This window comes from Dendropsophus ebraccatus, chromosome 1 (assembly GCF_027789765.1).
Source record: "Dendropsophus ebraccatus isolate aDenEbr1 chromosome 1, aDenEbr1.pat, whole genome shotgun sequence".
In the NCBI taxonomy this organism is placed as follows: Eukaryota; Metazoa; Chordata; class Amphibia; order Anura; family Hylidae; genus Dendropsophus; species Dendropsophus ebraccatus.
In genome coordinates this window covers 117449046-117462657 of record NC_091454.1, presented here as the reverse complement: position 1 = coordinate 117462657, position 13612 = coordinate 117449046, and the positions used below count along the sequence as shown (strand labels likewise).

Here is a 13612-nt window from a genome sequence, read left to right as displayed (position 1 = left end):
GAGAGGTATCTGACTACATGGGGGGAGGTATCCGACACTAAATGAGGAGGGTATGTGGCTACATGGGGGAGGTATCTGGCTACATGGAGGGAGGTATCTGACTACGATGGGGAAGGTATCTGGTTGCAGGGGGACATATTCAGCTCTGTGGGACATATCTGGCAAGAAGAGGCATATCCAGCTTCAGGGGACAAATCGAGCTGGAAGAAACATACCTGGCATCAAAAAACATGTGACTGCAAGGGGCATACCTAGCTACAGACAGCATATCCAGGGGACATACGCAGCATGGGGCACATCTTGCTTCATGGGACATACCTAGCTGAAAGGGTCATGTGTGGGTGCAAGGGGTGTATTTTGCTGCAGGGGGCATATCTGACTCCAGTGGCATACCTAGCTGAAAGGGGCATATCTAACTACAAGTGGTGTGTCTGGGTTCAGTGGGCATACTTGGATGTACTGGTCATACCTGGCTGCAGGGGGTATATCCGGTTACAGGAGGCATTGCATCAACCAAAAGAGTGGGCATTATTACTGGCCACAGGGGGCATTATTATAGGACATTACTTGAGCATTATTACTGGGTCCTACAGATCAGTCGCATTGTTATGGGGGGATCTGATCTGTGAATCAATTGCTGACAGAGATTTTATCCAGAGCCTATGGGGGCAGTGTGATCCTGTCCTGATTAAGGGGAGATTGAAACATACAGAGTTCATAGCAAAATCCACTGCAATACTGTGTGCTGTTATGGCCTATGGCTCTGCATTCACCCCGAGGATTTTCATTCCGCTGCAAGAATGTAGCCACTGTCTATTTACCTAATTAGTTGCTGGTCCTTAGTGAGCCGGGAGCAAGAGAAGCAGGTAGTAGTGCGGGCAGGTAAGTATGATCTGTTCTGGGCCCGGCAGCTAATAAGGTAAATAGGCAGCGGCTACATTCTCGCAGCGGAATGAAAATCCTCAGGGTGAATGCAGAGCCATAGGCCATAACAGCACTCAGTATTGCAGCGGATTTAGCTGTGAAACGTACACATGAATCAACCCTAAGGTAATGTTTATAATGGATCGCATCCTTGGGGGTACTCGGCTGGAGCATCTTGTTGCTTGGGGGTACTTGGCTTGAAAAGGTTGAGAAACACTGATCTAAATTGTAAGTTGGTATGCACTCATATGTGGCTATCTTAGTATGACTACAATCTAACAGTGTACTGGTAGGTAGGTAGAGCAACACCAATAGACCCAGTTGTGGCTCTTATGTAGGATGGGCGCTGGTGAACCCACAATCCCTCCAGTGGGTATAGGTAATGTTGCAGAACAGTCCAACAGTGTGTCTAAAAAGCAGAGCAAAGATTGAAAGGTTTGCTGTTGTAGGTTCCAACCAAACTAACCTGCCTGTTATAATACAAATGATGCTGTGCAAGTGGTGTGACATGCATAATTTGATTCCTTATAAATCTTCATCCAGTGATCTGCAGTGATGCCACAAAACTGACATAATAAAAGTGTGTACAACCTTCCTGTCCTTTGCTGTATTAGAATCGATGTGGCTCCATTAGAATCAATGGAGCCACACCATAGAGGTGCTGGGGTTTCCTTCCACTGGGAGTGGGCCAGCCTGCCTCCCATGCTTCACCCCCTGCTGGTGCCTGGCAATAGAACGGCACCGTATACGGAAACCGGGCTGCAGTTCAAAAAAAGGACAGCGGCACAGCTGTGCAAAATTCACAGCAAGAACCATGATTTTGCCTGTTGCTTTTACTTTTTTCTTTTTAATGATAAATGGAGTTTATACCTTTAGGCTATGTCCACACTATGTTAAAACAATGGCAGTTGTTTGCAGTGTCAAACAACAGCTGTTTTTTTATATGTTCATCCTGCCGATGCCTGCATTATCGGACAGATGAACATTATTTTATTCCTATTTGGATTGCAGGCTCCAGGTTTTTGCGGGCCCTTGGGCGACAGAGCCTCAGCGGGCCCCTCATCCATCCACACACTATGCACACTTGAGACACCACTAACATACACAAACACGCATTACTGACACACACGTTACTGACTGACCAAGACACTGCTGACTGACTGAAACATACACACACAGTAATTAGAGCTAAGTCTGCCAGGCTGATCTACACACTGTTTAACTACAGTAGCTGTCTATATTTTAAGGATTTGTGACTATTTTCATAAAACATGAACAACTAGCGTATCTTTTATACACCTACCTACTAAATAAATTGCAAAGAGTTAAAACAACACATAGTATGTTACTTTAAGACTTGGAAAAGTATACACTGATACTAAACTCACCTGAACATGAACAGAGAGGGAGAAGCAGCACAAGAAGCCAGAGAAGTATGAAGGTTTTCAAATGCATGTTTAAAACTCAAAGTCTAACATCAGCATTATGGGTTCATACAGATTAGCCCTGCAGGGAGCTTTTATATAACATGTATTTCCAGGTTTATTTGCATAAAATCATCACACCTCTAAATCAGAGCATATAAGCAAACATTGGTTTCTGCCAGAACTCTACATTAATTTTTGCGCTTCCCCACTATTGTTTGCTGAACTTACTGCAATGTCAACATAATGTTGACTTTAATTTTTGCCTTAATAATCTTATTCTTTATATTCTAAAACTAGGCAGTAGCTCAAATTGTGTAGAAGTAGCTCATATCATATGTGGTTTATACACAGGTCGTCAGTGTACAAGCAATTTAGACTGAAAGGGTATGCCTACACTGAGCAGAAGTGGCGGAATTCTGCGCTGAGCCCCCACAGCAGACAACACTCAGAATCCCGCCTGCCTCAGTGTGTCAATGCAATGCCTCACATGCCTCCGCTCTTCACCACTCTTCGCTCGAAGAATTGACATGTCAATTCTTTTAGCGGAGAGTCGTGGAGAGCAGAGGCACTCGTGAGATCACATTGAGTCAGTGAGGCAGATGGGAATCCGAGCAGAGTCCGCAGTGGGGGCTCAGCGCAGAATTCCACCTGTTTTACTCAGAGTGAACTTACTGGTACAACCACAGTATGTTGATTGTTAGACTCATTAATAACAATCATGACTTGTTATTTACAATAACCATTGCATATTACTTGATAATACAAGTCACCTACAGTATGATAACCACCTCCACCTATGTCATAAGGTCCCTATGTTATTTAATAGTCACCTACAATATAATATCCACCTCCTGTTATTTGATGGGGTCACTTATAACAACCACCTCATGTTGATTGACGTGTCATGTCATTGGATGATAAAGTATAATGACTACTTCGTGTCAAGGGAATAACTGGGTGGTGGGCAGATGGAGGCCCAGACACAGTTATTATTGAAGACAGGGGGCACCCAGTCAACAGGGAAAGTAATAGTGTCTTACAGGGCCACTTTCCCAGATGAAAGCTCACACAGCTAGAGAAGAGCAGCATTGCTATTTAAACAGGTAACTGCTGCAGAAGCCTCTCAACACATAGAGCCGCTTGTGCTCCTCACACAGCGTCTCTCCCTTAGTTAAGAAAAGTTAGACAATTAGTGTTACTGACAAAGGTGCTGTGTACGTGGAAAGGCAACAGCCAGCTGTTTAAGTCGACTGAGGAGGATACAGGATCTTAGGGCCTTATTACACGGCCTGATATTAAGGAGCAAGTGAGCGCCAACCTGTCAGGTCAGCACTCGCTCGTTGTTCTCCGCTTACTGTCTGTGCAATAACACACACAGACATCAAGCAGGGAGGAGTGGGGGGGCTGGGTGGCCCATAGAAAAGAATGTCGGTCTGCTGCCTATTATATGGAGCATTGGCCAGAAGACTGTCACTATCGTCATTATGTATTTAGAACATGCTGAAAGACAACGATCAGCCGACATTGTGCATGTCGGTGGATCATTGCCTTTCAACAACATAGTTTTGTGTAATAGGACCCTAAGGCTAGGTTCACACAACGTCAGACAACGTCCGTTAAAAAAAACGGCCTCTTTTGCCGCGATTTAACTGACAGCAATAGCAATGCATTGAAGTCAATGGGAGGATGGACATCCAATGCACACAATGCATTCAGAAACGGCCGCTTTCACGGCAGCAAAAACGGCTGTTTTTAATGTGTTGTGTGCATTGGACGCCCGTCCTCCCATTGACTTCAATGCATTGCTATTGCTGTCAGTTAATAAAGGCAAAAACGGACGTTTTTTAAAATATCAAAACAGGCCGTTTTTGGATGTTGTGTGAACCTAGCCTTACACTCAATCCTTTTCTGTTGGAGAAGCTGACAGTGTAAGGGCCCTATAACATAGCCCAATGTTAAGGAGCAAGCAAGCGCCTACGTGTCAAGTCAGCGTTTGCTTGCTCCTTGTTCCCATTTCGCTATCTGTGCTATAACATTAACAGACATCGAGCAGGGAAGGGGGGGGGGGGGGGGCTGGAAGATCTTTAGATCGTCTGGGTGGCCCAGAGAAAAGAGAGCAGCGGTCTGCTGCCACAGCTCCTATTACACGGAGCAACAGCCAGCAGACCGTCACTATCATCATCGTGTATTTAGAACATGCTGATAGACAATGATTGGCAAAATTGAGAATGTCAACTGATCGCTGCCTTTCAACATGAGCTATTACACAATACGATTATCGTCCGGAATGGCCAGTTATCAGCCGAGTAGGGCCGATAATTGTTTTGTGTAATAGGGCCCTAACTGATGGCTGGCTTATTTCCCTATGCTAATAAAGGGCAAGGCAGTCTGAACACAACTTGTGTGCAGTGGCGCAGCTACCATAGATGAAGGGTAGGCAGTTGCTATGGAGCCCATGCAGCAGAGGGGCCCGGGGGAGAAGATAAGATTGTCCTGTTTCCTTCTGCTTAACCCCTTATGTACTGCAGTGTGTAAGTGACCCAGTGTTTACTTACATGCTGCAACACAAAAAAAGGGTTAACAAGCAGAAGACAAAGATCTCAGCTTCACTGCTCTGATAATCTCTGACCTCTGTTCTCTGGCTGCCTGCCACAATCAAGTAGGAAATTGTGCAGAGGTCAGGGGTTATCAGTGCACCAGCAGTTAAGCAGATATCTCCTTGTCTTTTAAACATTGGGTCATCGCACCTATGTATGTAACCATAAGGGCTCCTAATAGACCCTTATAGTTAAATACAGTGGACAGACAGAGCAAGCAGCCATTGGCTCTACTCTCTGCCAGTCACTCTTGTGACTGCCTCTGGCCACAAGAGATTTTATTTTTTTGGCCTCATCACTGATAGAACATATAGTTCTTTATGTTTTGCATAGGGCAGGGGGGAGGGGGGCTTACAGTTTTTTTTGCTATGGGGGGCCCTGTAAATCCTAGCTATGCCCCTGCTTGTGTGACAATATTCTGTAATACTGGAGATTAAACAGGTCACTTCATTTTTTGCCCATCTCTGGAGCACCTGAGATGGGCAAGAAGAATAAATAGGGCAGGTTCCCACATGCAAACAACTTGTGTGGCTTTTGATGTTTCTACAATCAATTGGCTTAACCTTTGGATAATTACAAAAAAAATAACTCACTGAATGCATAAAAATATAGGTTTATTTTAGTGGCATTAGTGTTAAGGAATTAATAATGAAGAATGCTCCAGTAATCAATGAACATTAAAACAAATTGTTTTACTTTGATATTGTGACAAAATATGTTATTAAATTATACAATGGACAATACCACATTTAAATAAATAGTATACTACAAAATATACATACATAGGTTTATTAAAAATAATGAAAAAAATCTGTCCCCAATAACCAACAGAGTGGGAAACAATAATATATTCAGGCATCATGGACATTTAAAGTATTTTAAAAACACAACATGACCACTGCTATAAATACAGCATACTATACAGGGCACTTTTACACAGCACAATGCCAAAATAGGTCAGTATAAAACATCAGTACCTCTGACACAAAACTTTCTGAAAATTTATAGAAGTGAGGCTGGTTTCACACTGGGTAAACTTTTTGCAAAAATGCCCTTTAAAAAATACAATGGAGTTTTGTTTTGTTTTTTTTAGCAAAAACTCTGAAGTTATATGTAAGCTGTGAGTCAATGGAATTTTATGAAATGCCATACTATAAGATTAAAACATAAATGGCAATTTTTGGGACAGTTTAACGTACCATGTACATTTTGTGTTACTCTTTCCCATGGGACTGAACTTTCCTCTGTTATTAGATCAATACAGTAAGCTTGGTTCTATTACCATATGATTGAGCTTTGTTCTGCTTCCAGATCTTTATAGTAACACTGCACTGGTTTTTGTTCTATGTCTATGAAGTAATCTTGGTTCTTTTTTCTATTAAGTAAACTTGACTTTGTTATTTTAAGCAAAGTTCTGTCACTGTATGTATTGAGTGATCTTAGTTTGATTACAGTATTCATGCAGTTACCTAGATTCTGGTCTAGCAATCTTGTTTTTGGAGTCTTTATAGTAAGCTAAGTTAGTACTGCAGTAAACTTGGTTGTTTTCTTGTTGTTCAATGTTGTAGTTTCTATGTTGAAAGACAACAGAGAAGTTAATTTAGCTTTAGAAGTTGATGACCTACCCTTTTAATAAGACATCAATATCAGATCAGTGGAAATATGTCTCTTAGCACCTTGCCAATTCCCTGTATGATAAGACGAGGATGCAATATGCATCCACAGTAGTGTGTTCAGAAAATTGCTGTGTGTATATATGACATATATCACAATAATATATAAGTAAACATTAATTTCACATAAGAAGAAATATACATATAAAATGGTTTGTGGTAAAATGAATTTCAGCATCTATATACTATACAAAAATAATTTATTTGTAAATAGTACTTAACTCTGTGATGTAATTTAAAGTGTTATTGCTATACTTCAAAATTAAATCCTAAAATAATACTTTATTAAGCTTTAGGCAAATATTTTGTGCCATGCATACATTCAAGGGTTCAATTCTACGCAGATTTAAAGGCTCCTTACATTTGTGCCCAGCATAACAATGACATTCAAAGTTTTCAGTGTAATATTTTAGATCTTCAAAAGTTGGACTTCCACTCACCTTATAACTGCTTCTATATCGTTTTATTGAAATGTTTGTTCCATTTAAGTGAAGGTAAGTGTTTTTGTTCCACTCCTTGCGGAAGCATATTCCATTATTTTGGCAAAGTACTGCACTACACAATTTAGTTGATAATGTAACATTAATGATGTATGGATTCAGCGTATTGATGATGAAAGCATTTAAGTCCATACACACATTCTAAAAAAATAAAAGTACAAAATAGAGAAGAATCTGATGAATTTTTATCACAAATATAAAATGCTTATAAAATAAATATGTTCACTTAGACATAACTGGAGCCAAAGTATAAAACACTTACTCTACCACTGCTCTAGACCACTAGAAATACTGGAGTTAAAGTGACTCTGTGCCCACTATCAGACCCCCCCCCCCCTTCCACCAAACCGCTTGTACCTTCGGATAGCTGCTTTTAATCCAAGATCTTTCCTGGGGTTCCGTTTGGCAGGTGATGTAGTTATTGTCCTAAAAAACAACTTTTAAAAACGGTCAGCCCTGTGCCCAACGGACGTGGCCTAGATTGTGTATGCATTAGGCTGGCACTCTCTGTCCCTTCTCCCCACCCTCTTCATCATTAGGAATGCTCCAGGCAGATTGTCTCCTATTCCCCACCTGTGTCAGCCCGGCACATGGGCTGGATCGTTAAGACACCTGTGCAATGTTCAGCATGGAGAAAATGTTTCAGTGGCATTCCTAATGATGGAGAGGGTGGGGAGGAGGGACGGAGGGGTAGTGCAAAGTTAGGGCACAGATACTCCCGTTGGGCATGGGGCTGCAAGTTTAAAAGTTGTTTCTTAGGACAATAACTGCATCACCTGCCAAACGGACACCAGGACAGATCTTGGATTAAAAGCAGCTATCTGAAGGTACGAGAGGTTTGGGGGGTCAGATTGTGTGTACAGAGTCACTTTAAAGGGGTTATCCAGCGAAAATCTTTTTCTTTCAAATCAACTGTTTTCAGAAAGTTATATAGATTTGTATTTTACTTCTATTTAAAGGGGTGCTCCGGGCCAGCTGTATAATCCGTATCTGGCCGGGGAGGGTGTGGAAATAGAAGGCTCCGATGACTTACCTCCCCAGTTCCAGCGCCGTTTCCCGGATCGCACTGCCCCGTACTCCCGTCCCGCGGCCGCTTGGACTGAGCTGTGGCTTGAGATGTGATGTCTCAAGGCAGCTCAGCCATTTAGCGGCAAAGGCGGGACTCCGCTACGACCGCTGAATGGCTGAGCTGCCTTGAGACGTCACGTCTCAAGCCGCAGCTCAGTCCAGGAAGTGGCCGTGGGTCGGGAGTACGGGGCGGCGCGATCCGGGAGACGGCACTGGAACTGGGGAGGTAATTCACCGGAGCCTTCTATTTCCACACCCTCCCCGGCCAGATACGGATTATACAGCTGGCCCAGAGTACACCTTTAAAAATCTCAAGTCTTCCCATAATTCTCAGCTGCTGTATGTCCTGCAAGAAATTTTGTTTTCTTCTCAGTCTGACACAGTGCTCTCTTCTGACATATCTGTCTGAGACAGGAACTGTCCAGAGCAGCAGCAAATCCCCATAGAAAACTTCTCCTGCTCTGGATAGCTCCTGTCTTGGCCAGAGATGGCAGCAGAGAGCACTGTCTGACTGGAGAGAAGGCACCACTTTCTGCAGGACAAACAGCAGCTGATACATATGGGAACACATAAGATTGTTAAATAGAAGTAAATTACAAATCTATATAACTTTCTGAAACCAGTTGACTTGAAAGAAAAAGATTTACGCTGGATAAACCCTTTAATTCCTTTTCCATAGACCACCAGAGTTTTAAAAGCAAATCCAATAAACCATCCTATGACCTAAACCAGTGCTTCTCAACCTGTGGTGTGCACACCACAGGGGGTACGCGGCACAGGTTGGGAGAGTACACAGGATGTGTTTAAAAAACTATTTTGACTTTGGTGCTGGAATGCTGGCATTCAACAATAACCCAGAGCGCCAATCAAGGTTGGTAACTGTTTCTGTACACATATTTCATTGTGTCCATTAGCATAGTGTACCATAAAATATACATACAGGAGCAGATACATCAGTCTATTGCTTAATTCTCTGCTTCTGTACCATAAAAAGTGGTCATGCATATTATAGGTGCATGACCCCCACTATATGGGTGAGTTCACACAAGGGAATGCGTGCAGATAAATTCCAGCGGATTCTGTCGCTTGTACCCGTTCACGGCAGCACACATATCCGCCCATTCCATAGACACCATTCTATGGCCAGCCGGATTCCGCATTCCATCTGATGAAGTGACATGTCAATTCTTTCTGAAAAATTCAGAATCCGCCTAGCCATAGATTGGTGTCTATGGAGCCGGTGGAGAGCCGAGTCGCCCCGGACGGGTACAAGTGACAGAATCTGCCAGAACTTACCAGCGCAGATTCAAGCGCAGATTCCGTAGCGTGAACCCAAATGTGGCCCAAGTTACGCTTCTGAAAGATATATATCAGTCTACTCAACTCCAATCTGCTCTACAACATGATGTTGGTAGATCAGATCATCTGTCCTATGTCACAGGTTCCCTTTAAAACACATATGTGATATAACCTGGTCATCCAGCATTACAGTAAATTGGTGGTCAAATTGTGTGACCCATAACTGATTTAGTTTAACAGCATTTTATTTACTACGTCATAACAAAACTATTTATTCTGTGAAATTAGTTTTTTTTTTATTAAGACTATAACCTACATACCATACTTTGTGTGAGGTTCACACTGCCCCATACTATGAATCCATTGACTCCCAAAGCTGCACTTTCACCAATTGTGTTCACAAGATCAAGCTGGAAATGCAAAAAGGAAAGTAATCCTAATGGTCAGTCTAAAATAAAATAAAATTAAAAAGTGTGTTTTGCTGTTGTTAAAAGGTCTTAAAAATAATGTAAGTAGTCTTGAACTTAAAGCGTAACTGTCATGTTTTTTTTTATTGCAGAAATCAGTAGTATAAGCGATTTTAAGAAACTCTGTAATAGGTTTCATCAGCCAAAAAAGCCTCCTTCTGTACTCAAGAAGCAATCTCCCAGCCTCCCCCCCTGACTTCTTATCTGTGCATTATCAGGCAAACACGTCTTCATTACAGAGAAGCCAGTGAAGATGGGTTCTGCTCTCTCCATTGTAAGCCTATGAAGGGGGGAGGGGCTGAGGGAGATGAGGGAGCAGGAAGAGGTGACATGAAGGTCAGCTGTTTGTAGACTCTCTGGGCACCGAAGACGCTGGATTCAGGTTTCAGAAAGGTCAGTGCTTATCTATGAACTTACTGAGAGAAGATTGCAGGGTGTTGTGCTTTGCAGAAATTCTCCGTGCTCAGTGACTCCTAACAGCCCCTCCCCTCTCCATAGCCACATAATGGAGACAGAAATCCTGCTTCATTTGATGTGAGGGGGGAGGCTGGGAGATTGCTTTTTTTTAGTACAGAAGGAAACTCTTTTAGTTTATAAAACCGATTACAGAGTTTCTTAAAACCGCTTGTACTGTTGATATTTAATGTTTTCAGAAAAATAACCCTGAAATGACAGTTACGCTTTAAAGTAAAAGAATAAACTAGCATTGCATTGACTTCTGTGGGTGTTGTATGTTCTATATACAATTTCATTATTCATTTCTAGCTTCTCTCGTGTTCTCAGGCTCATTCACATGTTCCTCCCACTGAAAATGATCACAGGTGGAGGCAGGTGTCCCTCCCATGGACTGGCTGGAATTCAACATTGATTTTAGGCCTGCCCCTATAGGCGGAGCTATATTGGAGCTCACTAGAAGCTGTAGGGCTGATAGCTACCACTGTGGGTGGCACAGTGGTTAGCCTTGTTGTCTTGTAGCTTTAGACTCCAACAAGGTAGCTATCAGCCCATTCTATCCTCCATGTCATGCTTCCTTTTTTGGTACAGCCCATGAGAGGGAAACCTGCTCCACCCACCTGATGACTCCACCTCCGATCATGTTCGGTGGAAGGAATAGGATATAGATATTGAATGTGACAACAGGAAGAAATCACAAACAGAGTGGTCATGTGACTGAGCCTAAGAACATAGGAGGAGCTAGAAATAAATAATGAAAATATATATAGAACATATAACACCCACAGCAGTCAATGCAATGCTAGCTTAATGAAAAGTACTGGACAACCCCTTTAACAGTATGCTCCAATGTATCCAGCAATCCATGCGCTTCGCTTATGTGTCACACTCCCAAACAGCAGAAGAAGCAGAGGGAGAAGGCGGTTCTCTTACCTTTATCCTCAGCGCTGTTTTTCTGCAATCCTGTGTTTTATTAATATATTAATGAGCTGGTTTGACTACAGCTCTCGATGCACTGATTCACCCACCTCTCTTCATGAACATTGAGGCAGCACTCTACAGTGGCATTACTCTGGCTGCTAATCACCACAGAGCGCTGGATGAATATTAATGAAGGGTGTATGTAAAAACAGATATGAAATGTACAGGACAAATTCAATGTTGTGAAGTTCTAAACCTCCTTAACAGTACCTAGCTATTCTAAATATGCTTTAAACATTTGTATGCCATATATTGTAGATAGAAAAAAAAAAAAGTGAAATAATTATTTAGAATTCTTTTCCACAATGTGTATTTCTTACCAGTGTTAGATATTTATCAGGTTGATCTGTAAACACGGGACGGCTATACATGTATATTGGAAGGGAGTGATCCATCTTTGAGAGTGTAGATACTCTTTTTGCTTCTTGGATACGATGACGTGTATAGAGGGCACCAAGTGTTGAGGACTTCAATGATGTCTCCAGGTACATGTTTGGAAACAGTGCTGTACTTTCTTTCCATAACCACCTCAGTTTATCATTTCTTAACATTTCAATATGTGGGCATTGTCCAGAGTACTCATGGGAATTCTGCTTATAATCATAATTATAACAATTAGGAAACAGATAGAACCCCCAGAGGTAATTTGGTCTTAGTTGTTTTCCAAGCCTAAGGGTATTTAGCATAAAGCTTTTTGCTGCTGACTCAAACTGTAGCCTGGCTACGAATTCCACATTCCGCTCAACAAGTGCCAAGTCTTTTTGCTTAGCAAGGTCCATAGAATGTTTCTTGTAGATAGCTTTAGGAGCCCAGTTTCTTATCCATGTTGGTCTCCAGTCTTCCCAGTCAATAACGGCAAGTCCTTTCTGTGTTGCTGAAGATAAATAATGAAGAATATCCTTCCTGGCTTTTTTTAAGTGTTGCTCTATATTGTTCAATTGAGGAATACCACCATTGTAATTGATACCAGTGACAGGATCTATGTAAGGATAGTAGCCTAGCCTATCAGTATAGAATAAAGTAATGTTTTGGTTTGTGGCTGTTGGAAGTGTGCTTCCTAAAATCTCAAATAAACTGAGATCTATAGGGATTCTGTATTTTCTCATACAGAGCTCAGTTGGTGCATTCCATATAGCCACTAAGGGTGATTTCGTTCCAGGTAGTGCTTTCTGTTTAGCCATTTGGCAAGGAAATGTCATAAGTGTAAGCAAATATAGTATCTTTAGTAATACAAATGTATGGAGATTTAGTATGACTTCCATTATGAACTCAATAAAAGCTTTATAGATATGGATTCTTTTCTAACTAATCAAGAATTATTCATACCTGGGGAGAAAGCAGGAAAAAATTTATATAAAAAATATCTGTATAACTGTATTTGGGAGCATTGTAGTACAATTATGCAGGATTAAAATTATAATTTTTATGATGTAATGTTGATATTCTATCCCATTATAGAGTATATTGTAGATATTGTAAAAAGAAAGAATTTCCAGCGACACTCACCATTAAAAACATGTATTTTTATTGTAGCATCCTCAAACAGTGTATCACAGCAGGACACAGAAACATACTACCTCCCAGCCTGTGGCATAATAAATGTGCTACATAAAGTCGATTAAAGTCTTAAACACTACTATAATAAAAGTATAAAAGAAAAAAGTTCACAGAATTGAAATCTATAAATTATATTCCCGTGTATGGAATAGCACAGTCTATTATGGTATCCCATCATGCAAAATTAAAGGTATGCAAATGTATACTGATCTAGTTTATGACAAATAGACACGCAAATGGAGGCGTATATATAAGTTCAGACAAGCTTTCCAGGCATATATCCTAACGCACTGACAATCCTTTAGGTGAAGAGACCCTAATATTGATTGGTGGCTTATCCTTTTTACGCTATCAAAATGCTACAAAGACAGTCTTACCTGCACTCTAAAGGTCCAAGAGATTCGAGGCAGAATCCTAAAATGACATACGTTCTTATTCCAGAAATGATTAGAGGAAAAACAATCCACAGTATTTATAAGACTTCTTAACTGGATTAAATTGTTTTCCTATTCGTAAAGTGTCTTATCTTAAGGCTGGGGACAGCTATGCATTTTATCATTCTGCTTAGTCTACTACTTTAATCAATGATATAGACATTACAAAGCAGTACCCCTTTAGGTTCTATCTGAGCAGACAGGATTAAAGCCTAAAACTGTAGGCATACAA

General features: G+C 41.3%; 1 protein-coding gene across 1 annotated transcript; it reads right to left on the bottom strand.

Annotated features, from left to right (window-relative positions):
* Window positions 1–6890: 6890 nt before the first annotated feature.
* On the bottom strand, window positions 6891–12570 carry LOC138783225 (hyaluronidase PH-20-like). The gene is made up of 3 exons (XM_069957673.1): window positions 11710–12570; window positions 9809–9898; window positions 6891–7262 (listed from the first exon to the last, which is right to left on the bottom strand). Exons 1-3 carry the CDS (start codon window positions 12568–12570, stop codon window positions 6891–6893), a joined length of 1323 nt encoding a protein of 440 aa, XP_069813774.1.
* Window positions 12571–13612: the final 1042 nt, after the last annotated feature.

Coding starts and splice junctions, on each gene's coding strand:
- LOC138783225 (XM_069957673.1), bottom strand. CDS start 12,570: ATGGCTAAACAGAAAGCACTACCTGGAACGAAATCACCCTTAGTGGCT. Junction 9,899..11,709: donor CTGATAAATATCTAACACTG/GTAAGAAATACA, acceptor TTGCATTTCCAG/CTTGATCTTGTGAACACAAT. Junction 7,263..9,808: donor TGAACCTCACACAAAGTATG/GTATGTAGGTTA, acceptor TTATTTTTTTAG/AATGTGTGTATGGACTTAAA.